General features: G+C 34.0%; 1 protein-coding gene across 1 annotated transcript in view; it reads left to right on the top strand.

Annotated features, from left to right (window-relative positions):
- Positions 1-27,315, top strand: part of KCNQ (KCNQ potassium channel) — a 186,896-nt gene that overhangs the window by 28,277 nt on the left and 131,304 nt on the right. The window contains exon 3 of the mRNA XM_072528607.1: positions 19,497-19,672. Within this exon, the coding sequence (XP_072384708.1) occupies positions 19,497-19,672 (176 nt within the window). The remainder of the gene's footprint in view (positions 1-19,496; positions 19,673-27,315) is intronic.

The raw sequence follows: 27,315 nt of genomic DNA, 5'->3' as shown, positions 1-27,315 counted from the left end.
CCTATTATATACAATCGTAGCTTATTTTTAAAAAATTTAAATATCTTTCACCATTTAAATATGGTTAAAAAAATATAAACCTATTAAACGACCATTAAATAACAAACACCAAACCGAGATTTCTAATCTAGTTTCAAAGTGAGTTTCCCTTAACCAGTGAGGATTTACCACTGACCAATACTGAGATTTATCACAAATGATAACTCCATTATTATGGAAACAAGCTTTCTCAATCTACAAAATTTTGGTTAAAAAGTTCATGAATGGAACTGATATGTCTTGCATTATCATCCATTACGGCGATGAAAATAAGTCTTCGATTCAAATCAGTGGATCCTAATTCATGAACCAAATATAATTTTAATAGATGGTAATGTTGGTTGTTTTTAAAATCCTTTGAACTGTAGTTGAAGACAGTCCAGTTTCTGCAGCAATGGACCTTATGGACATATGTGGATTAATCGTTACATGTGCTAAAACATTCACCAAGTTTTGTTCGTCTGTATTGGTTTAACTGGGACATGAAATTATGATTGGCAGGGATAACTAGACTCATGAACTGAAGAGAAGAATCGGCCTTGGGTGGGCAGCATTTGGAAAACTAAGAGAAACTTTTAAAGGTGAGCTGCCCACATGCCTACAGTGAAAGGTATTTGACCAGTGCGTCCTTCCAGTCTTGACGTATGGAGCAGAAACACTTACCTTAACAAAAGCAGCAGCTACCAAACTGAGAGTCACGCAAAGAAGAATGGAGCGGTCCATGTTAGGAATAACTCTGCGAGACAGAATAACCAACGAAGACATCAGGAGAAGAACCGGAGTGACTGACATCATCGAGAAGATAGCCAGACTAAAATGGAGATAAGCAGGACACATAGCCAGAATGAAAGATGGGCGATGGACAAAGAGGTTATTGGAATGGAGGCCAAGGGAAGACAAGAGAAGCGTCGGTCGACCACCTACAAGATGGACTGACGATTTAAGAAGACTCAATAAAAACTGGATAAGAGCGGCGCAAGATAGACGGGGTTGGAAACATGAGGAAGATGCCTATGTTCAGGAGTGGACTCTTGAGGCTGGATAATGATGATTGGTTTAACCGGTTGAAAATAAACCTTGCAACATCTTCTTAACCATAGCACAAGTTACATAAGACGGTGTTCTTCTTTCATAAAAGCGTTCCATATGTAAGACTTGAGCATTTTTTCTATATTCACCATAAATCAACAACATCTAAGCATTCATTACGTGTGAATAGGAAAGGCATTTTTACTACTGTATAAACTCAAAATTCTGTTAAAATACAATGATGACTGAACACAAGAAATGACATCAGGTCGCATCAGAACACAAATGCAAAAATCAAGTGAAGTATCAAGAAACAAGTCACAATATAAAAACAAAGATAAAGGAAGCGAAGGAACGCTGGCTGAAGGAGAAATGCGATGAAATCAAAGAGTGCGACAGAAGATATGACTACCACAACATGCACAAAAAGATCAAAGAATTAACAACTAAAAAGAAAACCAATAATCCCCACCCGACACTAATAGACGCAGACGGTAGCCTTATATCAGCCAACTTGAAGCTCATTGACACATGGAAAGATTACGTAGAACGACTTTTTAACGATAAACGCAGAGCGACAGTGGACCAAGATGACGACATGACTGGACCCGAAATACTAAGATCTGAAGTGGAAAAAGCCATTTCATCGCTAAAAAACGACAAAACACCAGGTCCTGACAACATACAGGGCGAGATCATAAAACTCCTATGCGAAACGGATGACCACTTCCTCGATTTTCTGACAGGCCTTTTTAACATCTTTTACGACAAAGGGGAGATTCCGGAGGAATGGCTTCGATCGACCTTTGTAGCCATACCTAAAACACCAAGTGCAAAACACTGTGATCAACACCGCTTAATAAGCTTGATAAATCACATTACCAAAGTTTTCACCAAAATCATACACAATAGAATATATAACAAATGCGAAGCAAATATATCGGAGTCACAGTTCGGATCCCGAAGCGCATTGGGCACAAGAGAGGCGATCTTTAGTCTGCAAGTTTTAATTCAAAGATGCAGAGACATGCACAAGGACGTCCACTTGTGCTTCATCGACTTCTCCAAGGCGTTTGACAAGGTCAAACATGATAAACTCATGGAAATGCTCAGGAATATGCATATTGATGGCAAGGATCTGCGCATAATAACCAGTCTCTATTGGAACCAAAGTGCTGAAATAAAGATGGGCAACTTACACAGTGGGAAGATAGATATTAAAAAGGGTGTACGACAGGGGTGCGTCCTCTCGCCGCTCCTGTTCAATATATACTCTGAACAAATCCATAGAGAAGCACTGGGAGAAGTTTTGGAGGGTATCAAAGTAAACGGAGAGGTAATCAATAATATTAGATATGCTGACGACATAGTTATTATCGCAAATGACTGCAACGAGCTTCAAAGACTCATGCAAAGCATACACACAGCAAGTCCAGAATATGGTTTAGAACTCAATACAACCAAAACTAAATGCATGCTCATCAGCAAAACGCAACAACCTCCGATGCAATTGACATTAAACAACCGAAAAATAGAATAAGTGGAGACATACACATACCTTGGAACCACAGTCAACACAAAATGGGACCAGTCAACAGAAATAAGATCACGAATTGAAAAAGCGCGAAACGCGTTCAACAATATGAAAAAGTGGTTCACAAGCAAAATCTCAATGCAACTAAAATTAAGACTGGTCAAGTGTTATGTCTTCCCGGTCTTGTTCTATGGAGCAGAGGCATGGACCACAACGGAAGCCACCCTGAAGAAACTAGAATCCTTTGAGCTGTGGATATATCGCCGTATTCTTCGGATATCCTGGACAGACCACATCACTAACGTGGAAGTAATACAGAGAATAGGCAAAAGCAAAGAAATAATCTTCACCGTAAAGAAACGGAAGCTTGAGTTCTTCGGAGATGTCATGAGGCATACTAAGTACCGGCTGCTACAGTTAATAGTCCAAGGAAGAATCGACAGTAGGAGGGGACCGGGAAGAAGACGACACTCATGGATGCATAACCTGCGACAATGGTTCGGACTAACATCGACCGAACTGTTCAGAGGTGCCGTAAACAAAGTCAAAATAGCCTTGTTAATAGCCAACGTCCGAAACGGATAGGGCAAAGGAAGAAGATTGCTATTTGTAATTGTCAAAAAACGATTTAAATAAAATATTAAGGACCAGTTGCCTTCCTTATGAATTTGTAAAAACTATAAAAATACGTTATGTTAGGTTAATTTGGAGATGGTAAATGCGCCATTAAGTTAAAAAAATTTCGTATTTATTAACAGTAGTATCCTCATTGGGGTACACCATTGAATTTGGAATAAAAAAACTTTCGTTTGACCTGACCTTGACCCTCTTATCCATTTAATTTTTTCCATTCTAATAACGTTACAACGCTCGTGATGACATCACAGATCTCATGTCGACATCAATTGATAGTATCGTACGTCCAATAAATATTTCCAAATTTGCAAATAAAAATATTCATTACTTAAAGGCTGTCTAGAATAAATGAATTTTAGAACGCTCTGTATATTACATATATATTGTAAATATATTGCAGAATAATAAATACATATCGTTTTAATTAACACTATCTCAAAATAAATATCCCGAAAAGTGCTTATACAACTATTTGTTTTAAGTTTATATGCATTAGCATTGTATATAGCATTAAATTTCTAGGAAACTTTTGTCGATGGTACAAAGTTAAGTGCAGGCAAAAGTTAAATTTTGTACTCGTGCATATATAAATGCTTTATACACAACAAAGTTTTGCAACTTGTTTTACTATAAACTATTATCTCATGTAAAACCTAACCAAATAATTATTATATAATGCTTCTAATTTTACCATCCTGGTTAACTTAGCTAAAACTTACTTTAGAAATTAATCTAATAATAAGAGCTTTTAAACATTAATATTAGAATTACAAAATAAAGCGAAAATAGCTACGTTTTTTATATAGTAATAGAACGTAATCAATGATCAGTTCAGTGTCCATTTTGAAGGAACAAGGGCTAATGAGACCTTTTAGCATAGTTGCAGGTAGTTGCAAACATAATTTATAATTTATAGTGAAATTATAGTGACAATTTATAGTGAAATTACCAAACGCCAGCTTACGTTACATTATCTATTATTAAGGAGTACAAAGATTTGACATGGTTTCTCTTTAAAAAAAGTCCTTTGTCCTGGTAAAAGGATGAAAAAGAGTTCTTTTACTTAGAATATTCAATATACAATAGGTTTTAGTTAAATTAAGTTTTATATAACAATAAAACACTGAAAAACTTATTATAACCACCAAATTTATTAAAAAATCCAATCTCAATAGCTGTTTCAGCAGAGTGCCTTTCTCAAGTGATTCATTTTTGGTATGCGTTTACAATTTAAACTCTCAACTTCATATTGTTCTGAAGCTATTTTCTTGTGGCATTTTAAATTAATTACTATTTAACTGGGAATAAGCCACAATTAAAGGTTAAAATACGTTTATTGACGTTTCAATTTCCACTTCGGAAATCGTTCTCAAAAATAATTAATGTTTGTATTTTGAGAACGATTTCCGAAGTGGAAATTGAAACGTCAATAAACGTATTTTAACCTTTAATTGTGGCTTATTCCCAGTTAAATAGTAATTACTCTCAACTTCAAGAGGAAGAGCATGGAAAAAATATATATTTTGGAGTGGACCTACCGGTAGAGGACCACAAAATAGATGAAAAATTGCAATTAACAAATTAAACAACGGAAAAGCTCCAGGCTCTTGACAATATACTGGATGAATTCCTTAAGTACGGAGGAGAAACTCTACATAGACAAATACACAGACTAATAACACTTATATGGAACAAAGAGAAAATACCAACAAAATGGCACAAAAGTGTAATAATCCCCCTCCATAAAAAGGGAGACAAAACCAAGTGCTCTAATTATAGAGGCATCTCCCTACTTAATACGGCATATAAAATATTATCTAACATCCTATTAAGTAGGCTGACTTTGTAGAAAATTTCATGGGGAATACCCAGCCGGCTTCAAAAAACATAGAACGACCATAGATCAGATCTTTTCTCTAAGACAGCTGCTTGAAAAAGGATGGGAATTCAATAGAACTATCGACTTCATAGATTTTCGGCAAGCATCAGCATTAAAAGGGATCAGATGTGGAATATAATGACAGAGCTTTCAGTTCCAAAAAAACTTATCCAGCTTGTTAATTTATGTGTGAATAGCAGTAAATCCAGAGTACGGATAGGTGACAAACCCTTAGAATCTTTTAAAATAATCAGTGGCCTAAAACAAGTAGATGCGCTGTCACTTCCCTTTTTTAATATCATCCTGAAGAAAGTAGTAAGAGCAGCACAACTTAAAACAGAATTACTGACAGTAAATGGACCAAAATTACTACTAGCATACGCAGATGACATTGACATTGTGGGAAACACAAAGGGAAACGCAAAGAAAACAAGCGAAGAGAAAACCAAATACATGTGCATCAACAGATAAAAGGGACGATATAGAATAGGGCAAAATGTTACAATAGACCCATATGTCTTTGAAAGAGTGGAGAGTTTTAAATATCTCGGAGCAACAATCACTGCAGATAACGATATCGCGGATGAGATTAAAGGAAGAATTCAGGCAGCAAACAGATGTATATACAACCTCCACAATACTAGAAAATCTAAAAGCCTAACACCAACATCAAAGATTATAATATATAAAACAGTGATTAGATAGGCGCTCATGTATGGGTGTGAGACGTGGACCCTGACCAAAGAAACTGAAAGAAAACTTAGATGTTTTGAGAGGAAAATCCTCAGAAGAATCTTTGGGCCTTATCACAACATTAATAGTAACCAATACCGAATGAGAACAAATGCTGAGGTCAAGCAGATGTATAGAGCGAGCGATATAGTCCAAGAGATTAAATCCCAACGTCTAAGATGGGCTGGCTATGTCCATAGACTCCCTAATAACCGCCTTCCCAAGTTATTATGGGAGGAAGCCCCCACAGGAAGCAGGCTTCTTGTCCTAGGACGTTTACGAATGCGATGGAGAGACAATAGGGTCAGATCTAAGAACAATGGGGCTACCCACTGACCCAACTATTATGGACGACCGTTCAAGATGGAAGCAAGTTGTGCAGTCAGCCAAAACCCACTTCGGGTTGTAGTGCTACGAGAAGAAGAAGAAGAAGTTTACAATTTAAAGTTGCAGATGAAGATGTTTTATAGGAAAAAACAGGCAACTTGACCAATTTTTATCGTATAATAATTTACTCCATAGTCATATTGAATTTACAATAGAAACATAACAAAATCAATCCATAAATTTTTTAGATTTAAAAACTATCAGACGTAAAAACAAACAACGTTCTACGTATTTCATGAACCTACTTATACTGACACGACTGTACACAATTCATCATTCCATCCTACATAACATAAACTGGCAGCCTATTATAGCATGTTACATAGATTAACAGAAATTCCGATCTCAAAATACAACTTTGAGACAGAATTAAATATCATTAAGCAAATGGCAGTAAACAATGGGTACCACGAACAATCAAGTAATAAAATGTTAAATAAAAACTACTTTAGAAAGCCCTGAAATTAGTATTTCCACCACCAGAGAAAAAACTTAGTACCTTCTGCTCGATTACATATACAGGCAAAATATAAAAAAAAATAGCCAAACACATAAAAAAGAAAGGAATAACACCAGCTTTTAGAACAAACAACAAGTTGGGCAAATATATTAAAAGCAACAAGAGTCAAAATAAAAAGCACTACACTGTGGTGTATACAAACTTAAATGTGGCGACTGTTCGAAAACGTACATAGGTCAAACTGGTAGAACTTTTAACAAACGTATAGCAGAACATAAAAGGGCTTTCAATAATATAAAAACAGATTTTACATAAGCACTTCGCCTTCTAGATCATAATCATTCTTTTGGATCAATCAATCTATGGAAATTAACAAATTAAAAAACACAGACATAATCCTGAATGACTAACTTGAGGCAAAACGTTTTCCCCTCCTCAACCTATTTCGTTAAAGACTTTAAATTGTAAACACATACCAAAAATAGATCATTTGATAAAGGCGATTTGATTAAAGATATAGAACCGATTTCTTTATAATCTTAAACTAAAGACATCAATAGAAGAAATTCTGTTAAAATATCTCCAGTAACTAATCATCAGCTATCCTCATGTACCTTTTAGAACGTTCAAAAACTTGGATAAGATCTCTTCAGCTTTTTCTTCCTTTGCTGGTCTATGATAACAACGTTATGTTTTATTAGAGTTTTTATTTTTCTTCACACATATTTTGTTATTAGTTTTGCCCTTTATTATTTTCACTGACACGTGAAAGTATAAAACACAACCTGTTATGCTTCATAATCATTCTTCTGCATTTAATTTAATTCAATTGATAAAACAATAGACTAAATTCGTGAAATCAATAAACCTTTCACAAAGCCAATTTAGTTATTTATAGTTCGTTAAATATTACATTAGACATACACACATCAGGTCCTTGATGGGTCAATTAGTCTCAGCTTTAGGGACGTTGATTTATTAATGCTGTCGAAAGATTATGTGTTGATCAGATAATCAGTAAACAAGTCTGACACGTTGTACCACACTTGATTTTTGTTTAATATTTATGACCCAAACGTAAACATTACAATATGTCGACAAAGAATAAATAAAAGTGCTGTTTAATTACGGTTAGAGCCTTTTTTGTAAAAGTTAATTTTTTAATATTTGTTGGCTAAATAGTCCAGGCAGTATCTGTTCTAAAGCACCCTCAGTTGGGTAAATCGTATATGATAATATTGTTTGATTTAATTGCTTCTAAATATTATTAATAATAATAATTTCACTATGTGAATGCTTCAAAATGTAAGCTATGTTTTTTATTAAACAATTTGTGAAAAAAATTAGAAACGTTTACGTTTTTTTTTCTTTTTCGTTGCTATATCTCGGCGGTTATGAATTTTATAAAAATTTTGTAAAGACAAACTTTTAAAGACGAAGATTTTACAATTAAACTTTTTATAAGATAGAAATTGAGGAAATAATTATTATTGTTACTAAAATTAATAAAAACCATTTGATTTGAGTGATTGATAATTTAAATATATTGTGTATTTTTTTATATAATATGTCTTTTAACAAGTTTAAATTGATATTTATTGATTCTTTCACATATTTTGCGAAATATAGTAAGTAATAGACGTCTTAGAAGAGAGGAAAAACGTATCCATCGACGTAAGAAGAGGGAATCCGAACAGAACAGTCTCAATGAGAACCAAGTTTATTCGATAAAAATGAAACGAGGAAATACTACAAATCCTTAAATAATAGCCGTCGAGTTACATACATCCATGTTAAAAACTCAGTTCTTAACAGATGGGCACAACATTTAAGAGAACATCTAAATATAAACGATATTAAAGAAGGTTACATAGAAAATTAACAAAATCTACAACGTCAACTACATAGTGAAGACCCAACAAGAGAAAGAAGTGTCAAATGCCATCCTAAAACTCAAAGATAATAAAGCTCCAGGAAACGATGAAATCTGTTCGGAAATGTATGTGATCAACTTTTTGCAGCAATCCATAAACTTATATGGCAGAATGAATTGGTACCAGAAGAGTGACTAAAGGAATAATATGCCCCTTGCATAAAAAGGGTGATCAACTGGAGTGTAAGAACTATAGAGGCATTACTCTGTTAGCATCTGCGTATAAAATCTTTGGCAATGTATTGTTTGAAAGACTTAAACATTTCACAAAGGATATTTTTGGTCAATATCAATGCGAATTTACTGCTGGAAAGTCAACTACACATCAAACTCAAGTACATAGGCAGATTCTAGAAAAATCGCTAGAATATAACATAGATACACACCATCTCTTCGTCGACTTCAAAGCAGCTTATGACAGTGTGAAAAGAACTGCATTGTATAATGGAATGATAGACTTTGGGATCCCACCTAAGTTAATTACGTTGACCCAACTAACAATGCAACACGTAAGCTCATGCGTTAGAATTGAAGAAGAAAAATCTACATTTTTTGACATTAACATGGTCTAAGACGCGCTGGCGTGTCTCCTTCAATATTGCCTTAGAAAAGGCATTCAGACAATTAAATATTAGACTGAATGGAACTATTTTTAATAGATCGACGCAAATTCTCGCAGTCGCTGTCGATATAGTTATAGTGGGCAGAAGTATGAGAAACATGGTGCAATGTTTCACAGCAAAGCTTGCGAACGCGGTAACTGAATTGGCACTTTAGTAAACGAGGAAAAACCCAAATATATGTTGGTTTTTAAAAACCTCCGTATTATCCAACAGAGAATTCAACTTAACAACCATACCTTTGAGCAAGTCAAAGAATTCACATATCTTGGATCGCTAGAAAACGCAACAAACACGACAAGCCACGAAAACATTTAAAAAATAAAAATACATAAAGTACAGTAAAGCTCAATATATACAAGATCTTAATAAGACCGGTTTTGATATATGGTGCTAAAACGTTGAGCTTATCTCAAAATGATAAAAGACTTCTTGGTATTTTGAGAGAAAAATTCTTAGAAAGATTTTTGGGACCGTAAGTAAAAATGGGCTATGGCGTCGAAGATACAACTTTGAACTATATCAGTTTTACAACGATCCAGATATTGTGAAATTCGTTAAAGCGCAGAGACTTAGATGGGCTGGACACATTGCTGGATGTTAGGTCAGGAATACACGAAGAGCTGGGATTGCCAGAAATCAACAGTAGTGGCGTCTTCTTTGTGAGTAGGTCAAGATCCACAGCGGATTGTCGAGCCACTTATGATGATTATGAAGCAAATATTTGCGAACAGAAAACCGAGCAAACAGTAGAGCATTAGTGTCTATTTCTTAGTTAAGATGCAACCATTTTTTACGTAAATAGAAATTATTATAAACAAAATTGTTGGCATAACCTTAAATATGATTAACCCTACGTTAGGCGCGTGGGCTACATACGTAGCCCAGCGCATTTTAAATTGTTGCCAATGGCGCAAATATTTGGTTGCATTGTTGTTGCTCTGTATAGCTGCTTGTTAGACATCGATAATCAATACTTGTTGAGAGTTTATTGGATACGCACGTGCGTTTCAAAGATATTAGTGAATTTTTACGTCTGGGCTACGACTGTAGTCCATGCGCCTAATCTCGTAAGCATTTTTTATGTTACGTGATTTCTCGATTACCATAAAATTTGAATTTTTTAAACAGAAAATAGGATAAATAACATTGCAAAAAACAGGAAAAGTAGTATTTGTTTTTTTTTTTTAATTTTCAAGAAGTATGGATCATATTGCCAAAAAAAAACAAATCTGTGATCTTAATTTCAAGCATGCACTATGACGATGCAATCGATAAAGAAACAGGACACGCCAAAAAACCTGAAATAATTACAATGTATAGTCGGACAAAATTTGCTGTTGACCGATTAGACGAATTGTGTGAAAAATATAATATGTCGGGAAACACTCGTCGATATTTAATGGTAATTTTTTATGACCTCTTGAATATAACAGCAATAAATTCTTTGTACATATATAAATCTAACAATTTTAACAAAAAGGTTGCAAGGTCCGATTTTATAAAAAAACTTGCGTGGGAATTAATTAGGTCCCTAATTGAATTTAGATCTATGATTTGGAACTTCGTCGGCGCTCCCGTGTTCTGTTAGGAATTACAGATGTGGCAATACCGCCCCCTCAGACAAGTCAAAATACAGAAAGACGATGTATATTTTGTGATTGAAAACACGATAGATTAACTCGACAACAATGTGAAAAATATAAAGCCTGCAAAGAAGATTTGAGGGAGATCTGTGTAGAGTGCATGCTACAAATTTAGGCTATTTTCCAATAAAAATTTTTAGTGCAAAATGAATCTTTGTGTTTTGATTTTATCCTAAGATTACTATTTAATGCATGTTGCATTTAATGTTCTTATGTATGTTTTTTTTTACAGAAAATAATGCAATTTGTATAAGTGTGAAAAGAGACAGAATGCTGGAAGACCTTTGTAATCTAGGTATACCTAAGAAAAACATCAGCCTCATAAAAATGGCGTTGCAGGGTTCAAAAGCCGCAGTCAGAGTAGATGGAGAACTGACTCCCCTGTTTAACATCAACATGGGAGTAAGACAGGGAGATGCCCTATCAACCATGCTATTCAACCTAGTTCTTGAGGCAGTCATCAGAAAAACCAATATAACCGGCCATATAAACACTAAATCAGTACAAATTACTGCATATGCAGACGATGTAGCCATTATGATGTAGGCATTAGTAGTAATAAGCCACGACTAATGTAAGTGTTCAAACAAATTGATCCTGAAGCAAGAAAAAGAGGTCTCAAAATAAACGAAGCAAAAACGAAGTATATGACAGTCAAAAGAATAACTGACAATAAAAATAATATCACAATAGACAGCTATACTATCGAACGAGTGGATGCCTTTACATATCTCGGCACAGAAATCAATCAGAAGAACTCCGTAAGTAGCGAAATAAATGCACGTATTTCCAGCGGGAATCGTACATACTATGCTAATAAAAGATTGATGACATCGAAATTATTAGACAAAAGAACCAAAATAACTATCTACAGAACACTGATTAGACCCGTTGTAACCTATGGATGTGAAACTTGGGTAATGACGAAAAAAGATGAAGCCCAACTCAGGACATTCGAGAGAAAAATACTGAGGAAAGTATATGGCCCGGTACAAGAGGAAGATGGCACATGGAGAATCAGGAGAAACGACGAGGTTAATGAGTTAAATGAAGGTTATGACATTGTAAGATTTGTGAAAAGTCAAAGACTGTCATGGCTGGGACATGTGCAGAGACAAAACGATGCAAAAACAACAAAGAAAATGTTACAATGGAAGCCCATAGGAAGGCGAAAAAAAGGAAGGCCCAGAACGAGATGGTTGGATGACGTGGAAGACGACCTGAAAACAATGAACATAAGACAATGGAGAAGAAGGGCACAAGAGAGATCTGAATGGAAGGACATAGCCAGACAGGCAAAGACCCATCCAGGGTTATGATGCCAAAAGAAGAAGAAGAAGATGCAAAATTATAAGCATAAATGAATTGAAATACAATATTTAAATTTTTGGAAGTTTTCAGTGTTTATTTTATATTATTTTCATATTATCGTCTAATTCCAATATAAAACTATTAATTTTTAATTTTTTTTAATTAAGTTGAGATAAATTAACCAATTAAAATTCAGAAATTAATTGGGCTACCATTATAGCCCACGCGTCTAACGTAGGGTTAAAACAAGTGATTTTTAAGCATATTTCTCTTATGTAAATCTGGTCGTACTTTGTTGAATCAAACTCAAGCAGGCAGGAAAATTATTTCAAATTTTTCTGTATAGTTATTAACTCGAACTTAAACTACTTTATATTTTTGTCAAAATGTCAAGACCTATTTTTAAAAACCTCATACAAAAGGTGTATCCAAGACCGTAAACCCTACTTTTACCGTTTTTATTTATTGTTTTGTTTTACTATCTCAGCTATCGTAACATACAAACATATTTTCAGCTCTACTGACTAATGATAGTTTTGCCCTTGAACTATAACGACAGCGATATTGAATTTTTAACTTTCATGTGAAGTGCCAGTATTTTCAACCGCCTGAAACTTCAGTGTATCGGTGAAACAACAATGCTTTACAGCAGGGAAACTATTTCAACCTGGAAATTACTGCAGATTCGGAGTAGTTAGAAAGAAAATTGTTTTGCAAGGGGAGGGAGTTTTGTATGAACTTTTCTATAAAAATATTTTGAAACATATGAAATATTTTACAGTAATAATATCACATAAAAAGAATAAAAACATTTTTGTGAATTTGATCAGTCAAGTTTCGTTGGCTGAATTTTTTTTACGACTTATCTGGTGTACTTTGTATACCTTTCATAATCGTTATTATTGTATTTTCTTCGCCATTCTTTTACAAGTTTAAATATCTTCTGCGTTATCCATTCTTTTCCATCACTATCTTTTAGTTTTAGGATATCTTCAACTTTTTGTTCTTTAATCAAGATGATGTAAAAGTTTTAAAAACATTTTATAATTAAAAATAATGCCAAGGACAGAAGTATAAAAATTTTATGGATTTACAAATATTATTAACTCGTCTGTAACTTTATTGTTCAATCTGATACCAAAAGCAAAACCATCAATCGATTTCTCGAGGCAAGAGAGTGACAAAAAGAAAACTATACATTCACTTCTAAATATAGAAAAAACTGAATGTTCTATATTTCGGAAATATTTCAGGAGGACACTAATTAATTTAATTTATTAAAACAACTGTCTTGTTGTGTATTTGATAACTAGAAATATTAATTTTGATAATGTATATAGATGAGTCAGCATACTGATTAAAATAGCATTAACGTAATTAACACTATATTGTATAAATTTTAAGTTTGACCACTATAAATCATTTTTTGTCTTGACATAGCTTTGGTAATATATTTAAAAAAATACTTCACGCCTTACTTTTAAGCCCCTCTTTTTTGGAAAATATGTAATGTGTACTGTAGACAACATTATGCAGTAAAACTACACACACTCCGGTCGTCAGAGACGAAAATGTTACTGAACCTATAAAAATCATACACACAAGCTTCATTGTTGGCAATATTATTAGTTTAAGGACGCCAAAAAGATGAAAAAGTTTACCACTTTTACCTCCGGGCTTTCTCCTAAAACCCCTCACCTAATTGGATGTTTTTTTCTTTTCCCCCCGGGGAAAAGAAAAAATACATCCAATTTACCAAGAATCTGTACGCAATAGAAAAACTGTTTTAAATACAAAATGTGTGTAGGATAATTTTAAACAAAAATGTTAATTAGCATTTTTTGTTCAAAATCGCCGGTCGCTTTAAGCGTTATTTCTAAGAAAACGGTTTATTTTACACAAAAAGTGTTAATAAAGGTTTTTGTTCCAAATTATCTTAGCTATATTTTTTATTTAAAACATTATTTTCTACGGCGTACATATTCTTGGTAAATCGATTTTTTTTTGCGTTTTTACTTCACTACGAAGGGGGTTTTAAGGGGAAGCCCAGGGGTAAAACTTTTTTGGTTTTTTTTTGGGGTCCCAAAATTTATATTCTCGGCAAAATTTAGCTTCTTTGTATGATTTTTAGGGGTCAAAACTTGTCTGGACTAAAAATTTAAAACATGTCAAAACTTGATTATGTATAAAAATTCCTAAAACTATTAAAAGTTTTAGTAAAACAAAAAAATATTTTGTATTTTGGCATTAAACTTTGGTAGTTCCTGTAGAATTAGGATAATTAGATCTTCGTTTTGTTCAATAGATATGGGCCAATTACCTATTTGATCTTTACTAAATATTTCGCAAGGAGTGGGTGCTGTTGCATGGTATTTCTTTTTCTCTTCCTCGTAAGCCGTGGACATATCGGAACTATGAGCCTTATTTTTCAAACAAAGTTTTTAAAAAATATCTGTTTTAAATTATAGTAGACCTTACTCTTCTTTTTTGATATTTTTTCTAGATAAAACTGAAAAAATTAATATATAGATTAATGCTGAAGCTGTTCTATTTAAAAAACTGTGTTTTTCTTTTTTTATATTTTTTTTTCATAGTAATGTGGTAAACATGTTGTTTAATCTTCTCTGCTGCTATCTCAAGATATTTATTTAACAAATCCTTAACGAGAGAGTCTTAAGATACGACCGCAATACATGGGGTGAATTTACTAGAATGCAAAGACAGAGAAGCTAAAATAATTAACTAGGAAATAACATGGAGCAACTCACCACAAAACTACGTCTCTGATCCTACCTCAAAATGCGGATATAATTATAAACGTGCAGATTGCTTTCAAATTTATGCCCTATAGTACAGTTAAATGTTAAATTTTATGGTCTATTTTAAATCTAATGTTTGGCAGTATAAAAAATAAGTGTAGTGAGATTTTTAGCAATATTATTTATATGTATATACATGTATAAATCATTATCATCATCATTATCAGCATATTCTACTCATTATTGTGCAGCCACCCTTACATAGTATTTCTTCATTTCTACCCAACATTTGTCTAATATTAACTTTTCTGTGACACCTTGTACCGGCTTGTTTTATTATGTTATAGTTGCATCTTAAATTTGGACGTTTCCATGACGTTTCACAGTGTCATTCTAGTGAACCATCTATTGGCTAAATGTACTACCCACCGCCATTTTAAAGATTTAATAATGTCGATTACAGTAGTAACCAGGGTTTTATGTCTGATCCATTCTTTTATTTTTCTATCCCTGTTTGTTATGCCTGGCATGCATCGCTCTATCGACCTTTGAGTTTCGCTATTGACTCTTTCTTTAGTGTCCAAGTTTCGTAGCCGTATGTCATGGTTTGTAATATACGCTGATCAAATGCTTTTTTCTTAAAGTGTAGTGGCATTCTGGATTTAAATATAATTACATTTTTTCGACATATCCCAAATCAGTTTTATTATTCTGTTGATTTCTGGGAGTAAGGAGCCAGGTTTATGTATTAATTGTCCCAGGTATACATACTCGTCTACTGTTTAAAGTGCAGTGTTGTTTTATTATTATCACATCTGGGACCTCCTCTAGGTCGTACCTGGTTTTTGTTTTTATCAAGTTTATTTTTAGGCTAACTTCATTGCTAACTGCATTTAGGTCGCTTATAACTTCTTGAGTTCTGCAGGATTATTAGCAATCAGAACGATGTCGTCTACAAATCTTAGATGGCTAAGTTATTTTTTTATTAATGAATAGGCCTTTGTTTTGTCAGTACATTTTGCTAAATATATTTTCTAGAGTTGCAGTGAAGAGCTTTGGTTATATTGCGTCTCCTTGTCGGAAGCCTAGGATAGTGGGCAATTCTGGAGCGTTTTCATAAATTTTTACCTTATCTTTTGCTTGTCTGTAAATATTTGCTAAAGTCTATATGTACGGTTTGGCAATACTTTGGAACAAAGCTTTTATTACTGCCTTGGGATTTATCGAATCAAAAGCCTTCTTGAAATCTATGAAGGTTATTGCTAGCGGTATTAAATATTGTTTAGCTCTACTCATTAGATTCTCGAAGCATATAAATATAATTTAGGGTACTGAATCCACTTCTGAAGCCAGCTTGCTCTCTTGACTGTGCAGCATCTAATGCCTTTGTTAATCTATTGTTAATGATCTTTGGTTCTCATACGTCTGAAAACTTCCGGTCATAAAAAATTTTCGATTAGTAAAGATCTTTGTTGACTTTCCCTTTATTTTTATGTTTTTAGATTTTTGTAGATTTAGTCATGGAACATGTCAAAGATGGTTAAGAATTGAAAATTCACAGTATTTAAAAGATTCGTTTTTGGATCGAAATAAATTTGATTTACAACTTTGTTTGGAAAATAAAAATTTAAACAGACAATTGTTAGAATATATCCCCTTTAGTAAATAGTTAGTTTTATCTTAGTACCGTATTTAAACCTTAATAATAGTTAATAAGTAATAATAGTCTATGCAATAACTAATGGTAATCTCAGTTTTATATTTGGAATAGCACTTAACTAGGATGTACAAATCAACAACAAATATATAATTTGTTATTATTTAAAATATTATTGCAATTAAACAAAAACAGAAACAATTAAACGAAAACGCAAATTCCCATTTTAACCATTTTGTAATGTTTTCAATTTCTCATTACCTTTTGTTTCGAACAACTCGTATCAAAAGGAGGTTAAAACTCTCGCTCCTCTTTATTTAATAAGTTATCTATTACCGAAGATATCAAAACTTATATTCTGTTTTAGACAACAATCATTGCATGCAAATTCTATTTGAGTAATCGCTTAATAGTTGTTTCAAGTTATGACAGTAAACTGCTTTCAAAGTTAATACTTCGTATATTCACCCTATCTATAGTTTACTTTGAAGTTTCCGCTGCAGTTTGTCAGGTAAAGACACTTGTTTGAGAGTAAACATTACAAAGAGACAGATAAAATAAACAAAACTGCATAGATACAACGAATCTCGAAACCATGAATTTATGATAAAGTGTAGATATGATATAATTGTTTTTTTTTACAAAACAAGCACTTAACAATAATTTATTTCTAGTAGGTGTAAATCTAATTAACCAATAAATAAATTATTTTTACAATTCGTAAGTACAATTTTGGTATACGAATTAGAAACTTGAGGATTCACACAAAAAGCTGGTCAAAAACTCCAAATATTTCATCGACGCATGGAAAGGACGGTACTAGGCATAAATGTGTGAGACAAAAAAAAAACAATTTATTTATCCGATAAATACTAGAGTAGGTATTATTTGGTAGCAGGTTTATTTCACTGTTAAATAGTTACTGGAGGGGAAGAATAATAAGAACACATCATTACTCAACGAAGATGGCGGTTTTTGACAAAACACCGGTTTTCGGTTATACCGTTTTTTTTTTGCTTACGGTTTAACCGGGCGGTTATAACCGGCCAAGAAAAACCGGTTTTTCCAAAAACCGGTTTATGGTTTTTTTTATTCCAATAGGTTACAAAGATACATTTACAATGCACTTTAGTTTGCATCCCCAACCATTTCAACCATTTCAAATTCCCCACCCCAACCATTTCAACTTATAAAAAATTTCCCAGACTCTTTCAAATGGGATTTAAAAAAATAATATCAACATAAATATCATACTTAAAAATAAATTGGATAATGCAATTCATCTTTTATTTTTACTACCATCAAAAAATAAAAATTTATTATTTATTACTTTTAACACGTTTGTATATTTGTATAATAGGTACATTTTAACTACTTTAATACTTTCTGTATGGGTGTATCATTTTGAAAACGTAGGGAAACCTTGGAGATTCGTATTCGTAATCGGTAATTCGATATTCATAGTCAGAACATTATTTTTGGTAATCAGAAAAAGTCATTCACCCACTTTCAATGTCAAGAGTCAAGTGTGAGAAATAGATGATGTACCAGATGTTCTTATGAAAATATTATGATGACAAATACCTTTTCAACGAAATATTATAATAAAACTTAATTGTTTCTGACTGATGTGAGTTTGCACTTTCAGTTTGCTTCTGTATTTATAAAATAAAATAAAATTTGAATTATGGTTTTGTTTGGAATAATTAGTCCAGTTTAACTGGGCATAGGTGTTAATTTGCATTTTGCAAATCAAAAATAATCATTACAAATATATTTTTTATAAAAATTTAAATTTACTTCCTCTTGATGACCTGGTAAAATATTTCACATAAAATGATCTTAATAATAAATGTTATTTGAAAAAAATGGAAAATTACAGTTAATCTTGCTCTTTATACCTATCATGAAATATTCAAAACAAATTAAAGGGGTACACCCCATTCAAAATAATCACTATTTCATTGTATTGACACTAGATACATAATATTTTCAAGAAAATAAAAATAGGAATAGGTTTTTTTTCTCCTTTCCCAATAAATTGAGGCCCAATTTTTTAGAAAAATTCCAAGCATGTTGTTAACAGAAACTGTTTCTTCTTTTGTGTCACTGAAGAATGATTTAGTATTGGTGTTATGTAAACTATACTCCGAAGTATTATCATAAATCCTCATCAGACTCAAACTTTGACGGAGCTTCTTTGTGCCATTTTAGTCAAAGTGCCTCTTTTGCTACTGACACCGCCATAATATTTACATAAGTTAAATCCAAAAATAACATAAAATTATCAATGCTTACCTAAATATTGAAATGACTTTGATCACCAAATTTCACACTATCAAAAGGTCGCGTCATTAGATTTTACCTAATAATTTTCATAGACATAAACACTCGCATGTAATATTCAGAATACTGTTCACTTTCATTTAACTATTGTATGCGCAGATATGGTAGTAAAATATTTCCATAGCATTGCAGAAACATGAAAACGATTTTTAAAATTTTGGTGTAAATTTGTGTATTGGATATTTGTTTGTTAGATTTTATCTAACAGCGCAACTGATGGTGGGTTAAAAGCAGAAAAATATAATCTATTGATACATGTTATATACCATTACTTAACGAATATCGGCCCTTTGTCAGAAAATTATTGTTCATTAAAAAGATCCCAAAATAAACGCAGTCACAAGTATGACAATTATTTCCAGCATATTTACAATTTTATTTTATAACATTTGTTTGAATTGAGATTAGTCCACTATACCCTATTGTGCTATTGCACTATTGCGCTCATATAAGAGTTTGTATTGAACACTAAATTAAATATCAAAACTATATCCAAACTATGTTTTAATTTATTTCTTTCCTTTTCAGACTTAATAGTGGTTGTAGCGTCAATTGTGGTACTAACTTTAGGTTCAAACGGACAAGTATTTGCAACATCGGCAATTCGCGGAATTCGCTTTCTACAGATCCTTCGAATGTTACACGTCGATCGGCAGGGCGGTACATGGAGATTGTTGGGATCCGTGGTATTTATCCATCGGCAGGTAAATATTTTTTTAGGATTTTAACACCATATTATGTAAATATTAAAATACGTAACCCTTTTCTGTTGTTTAAAAGTTTTAAAATAAAATCAGGTTTAATACAACAAGAAAACTGTTAAATTAAACTATTAAATTGTAAAATTTCTCTTTAACATACACAAACCTTTATCTTACTTCTTAAAGGCTATAAACTGTATCCACCAAGAAAAGCACAAAAAAAAAACTAAATCATTTCTTAAAGACGAAAAAATGGGTGTCAAAAGGGTCGCTTTATTAAGCATTTATATGCGCTATATTTACCAATATAGCGCATGTAAATATAAATATAGCGCAATATAGGCGCTATATTTACCATTTTACTAATAATAACGCCGTGAACATTACCTAGAAAATCATATCTCATTTATAGATTTCACAAAAGATTCCAACACATCTACTTAATGCTGTTAAAAAATTTTATATACACACTGCTATAGTTCATGACAATATTTCTGATGAAGTAACAGACACAATACTAATAAATCAAGAAGTACTACGACGAGCATGCTACCTCTCTCCAATACTTTATAATATATATTTAGATGACTTAATTAGACCATGGAAAACAAAAGATTATAAGAGAATACGTCTTCATCAAAGACGGTAAATCATCAAATCGTAAACCATAAATGCCGCAGGTCAGTATTGGGTTTTACTCCAGTTAATGAAAGAATATGCAAAATACGTCTAATGGGAAAATTTCATAATGTTACAATTATTAATATCCATGCCCCAACAGAAGCAGCAGATGAACTAGTAACCGACCAATTCTATGACCAACTACAAGTAGAATGTGAAAACGCACCGAAGAGAGATGCAGTTATAGTTCTGGGTGATATGAACGCGAAGCTGGGAAAAGAGAAAATATATGCAGAATCCTTTGGTAAGCATATTTTACATGATATTACCAGCAACAACGGTATGAGAGTGGCACAGTTGGCAATGGCAAACAAACTAAGAGTTGTTAGTACGTGTTTTCCTCATAAAAATATTAATAAAGTAACCTGGATGATACCTGATACTAATAAATTTAATCAAATTGATCACATATTAATATCTAAGCGGTGGGCAACCTCCGTAACAGATGTTAGAACATATAGAGGCGCAAATTGTGATTCGGACCATTTCTTGGTTATATCTAAGATAAAACAAAGAATATCAATGGTAAGAAAAGAGAAAGGCGCCAAACAAAGAAAATGGAATACATATATGTTTAAAAATCCTAAAAAGAAGAATGAGTACCAGCAGAAAATAAAAGTAATATTAAATGAAAGAGGAGAACAAAACAACATTGAAGAAGAATGGAATATTATCAAAACAACAATTACAAATATGGCAAAGGAAACATTAGGTTTTCTCATTTTTCTCATTCCTCAAGCCAAAGAAACGAGGAATGGTTTGACCAAGATTGCCAACCTCTGTAACAGATGTTAGAACATATAGAGGCGCAAATTGTGATTCGGACCATTTCTTGGTTATATCGAAGATAAAACAAAGAATATCAATGGTAAGAAAAGAGAAAGGCGCCAAACAAAGAAAATGGAATACATATATGTTTAAAAATCCTAAAAAGAAGAATGAGTACCAGCAGAAAATAAAAGTAATATTAAATGAAAGAGGAGAACAAAACAACATTGAAGAAGAATGGAATATTATCAAAACAACAATTACAAATATGGCAAAGGAAACATTAGGTTTTCTCATTTTTCTCATTCCTCAAGCCAAAGAAACGAGGAATGGTTTGACCAAGATTGCCAACAAGTAATAAATAGCAAAAATATAGCTAGACAGAAATGTCTACAAAGGGATGCCCGATCGAATAGAAAGGCATATGAAGAACTCAGAAAAGATGCAAAGAAAATATGCAGAAGGAAAAAGAGAGAAATGTTGAATAGAAAAATACAACAAATTACAGATTATAATAACAGAAGAGAGGCTAGAAAATTTTACAAGGAAATCAAGCAATGCACCCAAGGATACATAACAAGATCAACAGTTTGCAAGGACAAAAATGGGGCAATTATCAGCGAGAAAGAGGAAATAATGAAAAGGTGGAAGGAGCATTTTCAAGAGCTGTTAAACCCAGAAAAAGAACAAAACGAAGATGAAGAGATAATTCACCACACAGCAGAACAACTAGTTGAGCAACCAACATTGGAAGAAACGATAAACGTCATAAAACATCTAAAAAATAACAAAGCACCTGGCACAGATGGAATAACTGCAGAACTGATAAAGAATGGTGGACATGCGCTATGGAGGCGTATCCATAAACTAATCGACCGCATATGGACACTAGAAGTCATCCCAGAAGATTGGAAAGTGGGAATCATACTTCCTATGTACAAAGGGGGAGACAAACGACTCTGCAAAAATTATAGGAGCATAACAGTTTTAAATGTCATCTACAAGATATTATCAGGAATTATATATAGCCGCCTGGAATCGTTTTCGGAGGAGATTATTGGTGAATACCAATGTGGCTTTAGACCAAAGAGGTCAACTATTGACCAAATACATATGTTAAGAGGTATACATGAAAAATGTGTTGAATATAACATACCTATTTAAAACTTGTATATCGATTTCAAACAGGCGTTTGATGGAGTAGATCGACAAAAGATGTTAAAGCAACTATCTATGTTAGGGATACCCAATAAGTTGGTTAAACTTATACGAATGACTCTGAAGGGTTCCAAAGCTATGGTGAGAATAGATGGAGATATGACGCAGGCCTTTGATATTGAAAATGGAGTTAGACAAGGAGATGCCTTATCAACAATACTTTTTAATCTAACTTTAGAAGCTGTTGTTAGAAAACTGGATATAAACGGCAGTATTAATACAAGATCTATGCAAATATGCGCATATGCGGATGATGTTGCCATAATAAGCCGCAACAAAAGTGTATTAAGCGAAAAAGTTATAGAACTGAAACGAGAAGCTACGTTCGGTCTATATATAAATGAAAGCAAAACAAAATATATGGAGTGCACAAAATCGAATGAACATGAGAATCTGAAGGTAGACAACCATACCTACAAATATGCCTCCACTTTTCCCTACCTAGGCTCAATAATAAATGACAACAACAACATCAGTCAAGAAATACAAGCACGGATTCTTAGCGGTAATAAGTGCTTTTATGCATATAAAGACTTAATGAAAAGTAAGTTACTGAATCGTGAGTCTAAGCTGAGAATCTCCAAAACAGTAATTAGACCAGTGGTCACATATGGATGTGAAACGTGGACCCTCTCAACCACTGATGAAAATCAACTGAGAATATTTGAGCGCAAAATACTAAGGAAGATATTTGGACCAACCCAATGCAGCGATGGTTCGTGGAGAATTAAAATGAATCACGAGCTGGATGAACTAATGCAGAGCGCAGATATTGTCAGATTTGTAAAGTCACAAAGACTAAACTGGCTTGGTCACCTAGAAAGAATGCCAGATAATCGAGCTGTAAAAGTAGGCCAAAGATGGAAGCCCCAAGGAAACAGAACAAGAGGAAGGCCCCGTAAAAGATGGATAGACGACGTAGAGAGGGATCTTAAATCCATGAACATCAGGCAGTGGCGAAGGAAAGTATCCGACAGGGCAGAATGGAAGAACATTGTTAAGCAGGCCAAGACTCACAAAGGGTTGTAGCGCCATTAGAAGAAGAAGAAGAAGACGTCTTCATCAAAGAACCTTAATTAACACCCTCATAATCGCTGACGATTGAGTAGTTCTTGCAACAACTAAAGATAACCTACAAAAATTCAGACAGCTTTTATACCTTGATGCAAAAAAAAACAAATATAAAATTTTCAAAACCAAAATAAAAGACATTAAGCCATGTTTTCATCCACCGTAAGATGTCAACAGTAGCAGTGCTAGTAGACCTCAAAGCTGCATACGACACAGTATGGAGAGGTTTGCTGTTACACAAGATAGCGAAGTCCGGAGTTGACGGCAAACTATTCAATTGGATAAAATCCTTTCTTGGGGAAAGGTATCAGAGAGTTAAATTTCACAACCACTGTTCCAAATTCAGACTACAAAGACAAGGGCTGCCACAAGGAGCTGTCATCAGCTGTCAATTGTTCAACTTAATGATAAACGATGTGCTCGAAATGATTAGAAAGACACCTGATGTGGAAGCTCTCCTGTATGCTGATGACCTCCTAATATGGGCATCAAGTAACAGTCTGAGAGCGCTCGAGGGAGAAATTAACCAGGCTCTGAAAAATCTAGAAAAATGGGCGGATAAAAACTGCCTAACAGTCAGTACAACCAAAACCGTATATCAAGTACTTAGCCTTTCAACAAAACAGACTGCTGTTAAGCTGACGTATAAAGGAGTTGATCTGGAAAGACAGGACGTAACAAAATACTTGGGGGTGTACATAGATAAGAAACTGACGTGAAAACCTCAAATCGACGACATTGCAGAGAAAGCCACAAAGAGATGTCGACTGCTCAAACGTCTCACAGCAACAAAGTGGGGCGCCACGCAAGATGTCCTGATAGCAACATACAAAACCTATGTCCGGCTTATATTAGAATATGAAAGTGAAGCTACAATAACTGCGAGTACAAACACCACCTCCAAGCTTGAAGTCGCCCAGAACACTGCCCTTCGCGTCATCACCGGTGCTCCCAAAATCAACACCGATTACATCAATGGAAGCCCAGACCGGTATTGAACCAATACAATGCCGCAGAGAGCAACACGCGTTAATCTTCTGGGAAAGGCAAAGACGAATACTTCCACAAAAATGGGACGAATATAGACAAGCAGCCTCACGTCTTAAAATACAAACCACTCCGCTTACAGTAGCAAACCAAATCATGGAAAAATACCACATTATCCTGTCGGAAGCCGCCCCCTTCCCAGCGCAAACCACATTGGCCCGCTGTCTACCAAACACAGAATTACTGCTTGAAAACCATAACGATCCGAAACACTTATCGTCAGACATTGCCCTAAGGAAAGCCGCCCTAGAGACACACACACCACATACACACATACACACCAAGTACCCAGCACATGAGTGGCTCCACATCTACTGCGATGGATCCTCAATGCCGGACTCGGGAAGAACAGGAGCAGGATATGTCTCAACGTTCTTCAAAGGCTCTATAGCTGTGGGTGCCCCTCTCAACAAATATGACGGCGAAATTGCTGCTATACACGAAGCTGCAAAAAATCTTGAGAATTTCCAACACCCCCAAAAAGTTGCCTTCTTCATCGACTGCCAAGCCGCAATCCTCGCCCTGTCGACAAATCGATACACCGACTGTGCCAAAACAATATCTTGCCGCGTCCAACTATCGAACTTGATTGAAAAAGGGTGGCTGATTACTCTACAATGGGTACTCTATACTGGTCAGCGCGCCACCAAATGGCTAACATGCCAAGGGTGGGCGTTGGCTAGTAAGTAAGTAAGTAATGTTTTCAATGGCAAGGAAACAACTGTTAGATCTAAAATCTAAATGATTAGAATGTGAAATGTCATACGGATTTAAGCATGACATATAAAATAAGCTACCAACATTCAATATAATATGCTTGACAGTAAGAAAAACGTTAGTTAATAAAAGCAGAAAAAATACTCATTAAAATTTAATCAGACAATAAAAGTACCAACACTCCTGTATGGTTTTACGTCACGAATCCAGGTAGTAGAAAACGAACTTTTCTAAGAAGCATTAAGGGACGTTTAAAATTGGATCAGATAAGAAACACAAATCAGAAAAGAAATTCTCAATTAACGAAAAAGCCATTATTGCCGTAACTGGTACTTCCCTGTAAATAGAATGAGTGAAAATCACATTACAAAAATAGCAATAAAATACTACTCTCGAGGAAGGTACGGCTTAGGATGCCTCAGGAAAAAAGAGAAAATTGAGCAGGAACATGTAATAATGAGAATCTGTAAATAAGAAGACGACTAACAATAAAAATTCCTTTATTTTGATGACCGCGTAGTAAAAATTACTTATTACTATGAGCTTGAGTACCATATTTATAAACAACCCACCACCTCCTCGACTAACGTCAAAAAAGACAAACTGGGAAGATTTTCAAACCTACCTAGAAGAAAACACCAATCTTAATCTGCGAATCAAATGAACACATGACATAGATACAGGAGCTCAATACTTCACCACACTTATGCATAAAGCAGCGTGGCAGTCTACACCGCGAACTGAATACAAGCCAATACATACCACAAATGTTTCCCTGCACATTTGACAACTCATTGCTGAAAAACGTCGTGCAAGCGAACCTGACAAAGATCTAGAAACAACATAGATCTACATTTATTCAATAGACTACGTAGACAACTTGAAGTAGCCATCATAGCCGCAAATAACGAAACCTTCGAACATTACATTACAAACCTTAAAGTAAATGGCCAGACGTTATGGAAGGCGACTTAGAAGCTTAAGAAACCATAGACAACTAGCCCTCCTAGACGTAAACCAAATGGCTAATGGGCCTGTTCCAACAAAGAAAAAGCGGACGGCTTCGCTAAATATCTTACAAACGTATTTCAAACAGAGCCAGCAGACCCTGATAAAAAAGTGGAAGAACTAATTAGCGCAGCATGTCAAATTTCCCTCCCAATTTTACTCCTATAGAATTCAAAAAATAAATAAACAAACTCAGCTCACGAAAGGCCTCAGGTTAGGATTTGATCTCGGCACCAGGACTAAAACAATTTTCTTGCGAAACCATTACTTTGCTAACAATTTTAGTAACAGTAACATATTTAACCGCATTCTAAGCTTATAAAACTTTCCAAAAATATGGAAATTTGCTGAAATCATTGTAATCCTCAAACCAGGAAAAGAGCCCAATGAAATAACATCTTATCGATCCATCAGTCTACTTCCAACCATAAGCAAAGTTTTTGAAAGATTGCTGCTACAAAGGATATACGCAGATCATAAATTCCTAACATTGCTACCAAAACATCAGTTTAGTTTTTGGGAAAATCACCCCACTACACAACAAGTTCATCGAATGTTAAATGAAATATTAAAAAATCTTAAAGAAAAGAATTACTGCAATTTTTTGCAGATGCAAATAAACGACGAAAGTATGTGTGGTTGCCGTCAAGAAGGCCTCTAATGCTCTGCAGTATGCCGTAGTTGTTCTGGTGAAACCTGCAGTGACATCATGGAAGTATCAAAAATAATCGAAAAATTCGAAGAATTTAAAATTATCCACAATAAGAACGCCAATTCTAACTTCCAGTCTTTCACAAACAATCACCTTCGATACTAAAGTTCCTGAACTGCAGCCTAGACCATCAAAGAAAATTAGAAAACAATAGCCGGAACACTACTTTTTAAATATACAGGGTGAGTCATAACTATTGGGACATAGACTAGGGACAGGTTATTTGCTGAGAAAAAAGATACAGGGTGTTAAAGTTAATTTTTGTTTTTCGTTTTTTGCTAATAGTTTCCCTGTATATTTATAAATTGCTATCAAAATTGGCACAGAGGCATAATCTTAGACAAGAAATGGTATTTTATTTTCAATTTTACGTTTTGTCATAGAGGGCGCCACGTGGATCATTCCTAATGATGAAATTGAGTCT

The sequence above is a fragment of the Diabrotica undecimpunctata genome, chromosome 4 (genome assembly GCF_040954645.1).
Source record: "Diabrotica undecimpunctata isolate CICGRU chromosome 4, icDiaUnde3, whole genome shotgun sequence".
NCBI lineage: Eukaryota > Metazoa > Arthropoda > Insecta > Coleoptera > Chrysomelidae > Diabrotica > Diabrotica undecimpunctata.
This window is presented reverse-complemented; position numbering and strand designations above follow the sequence as displayed.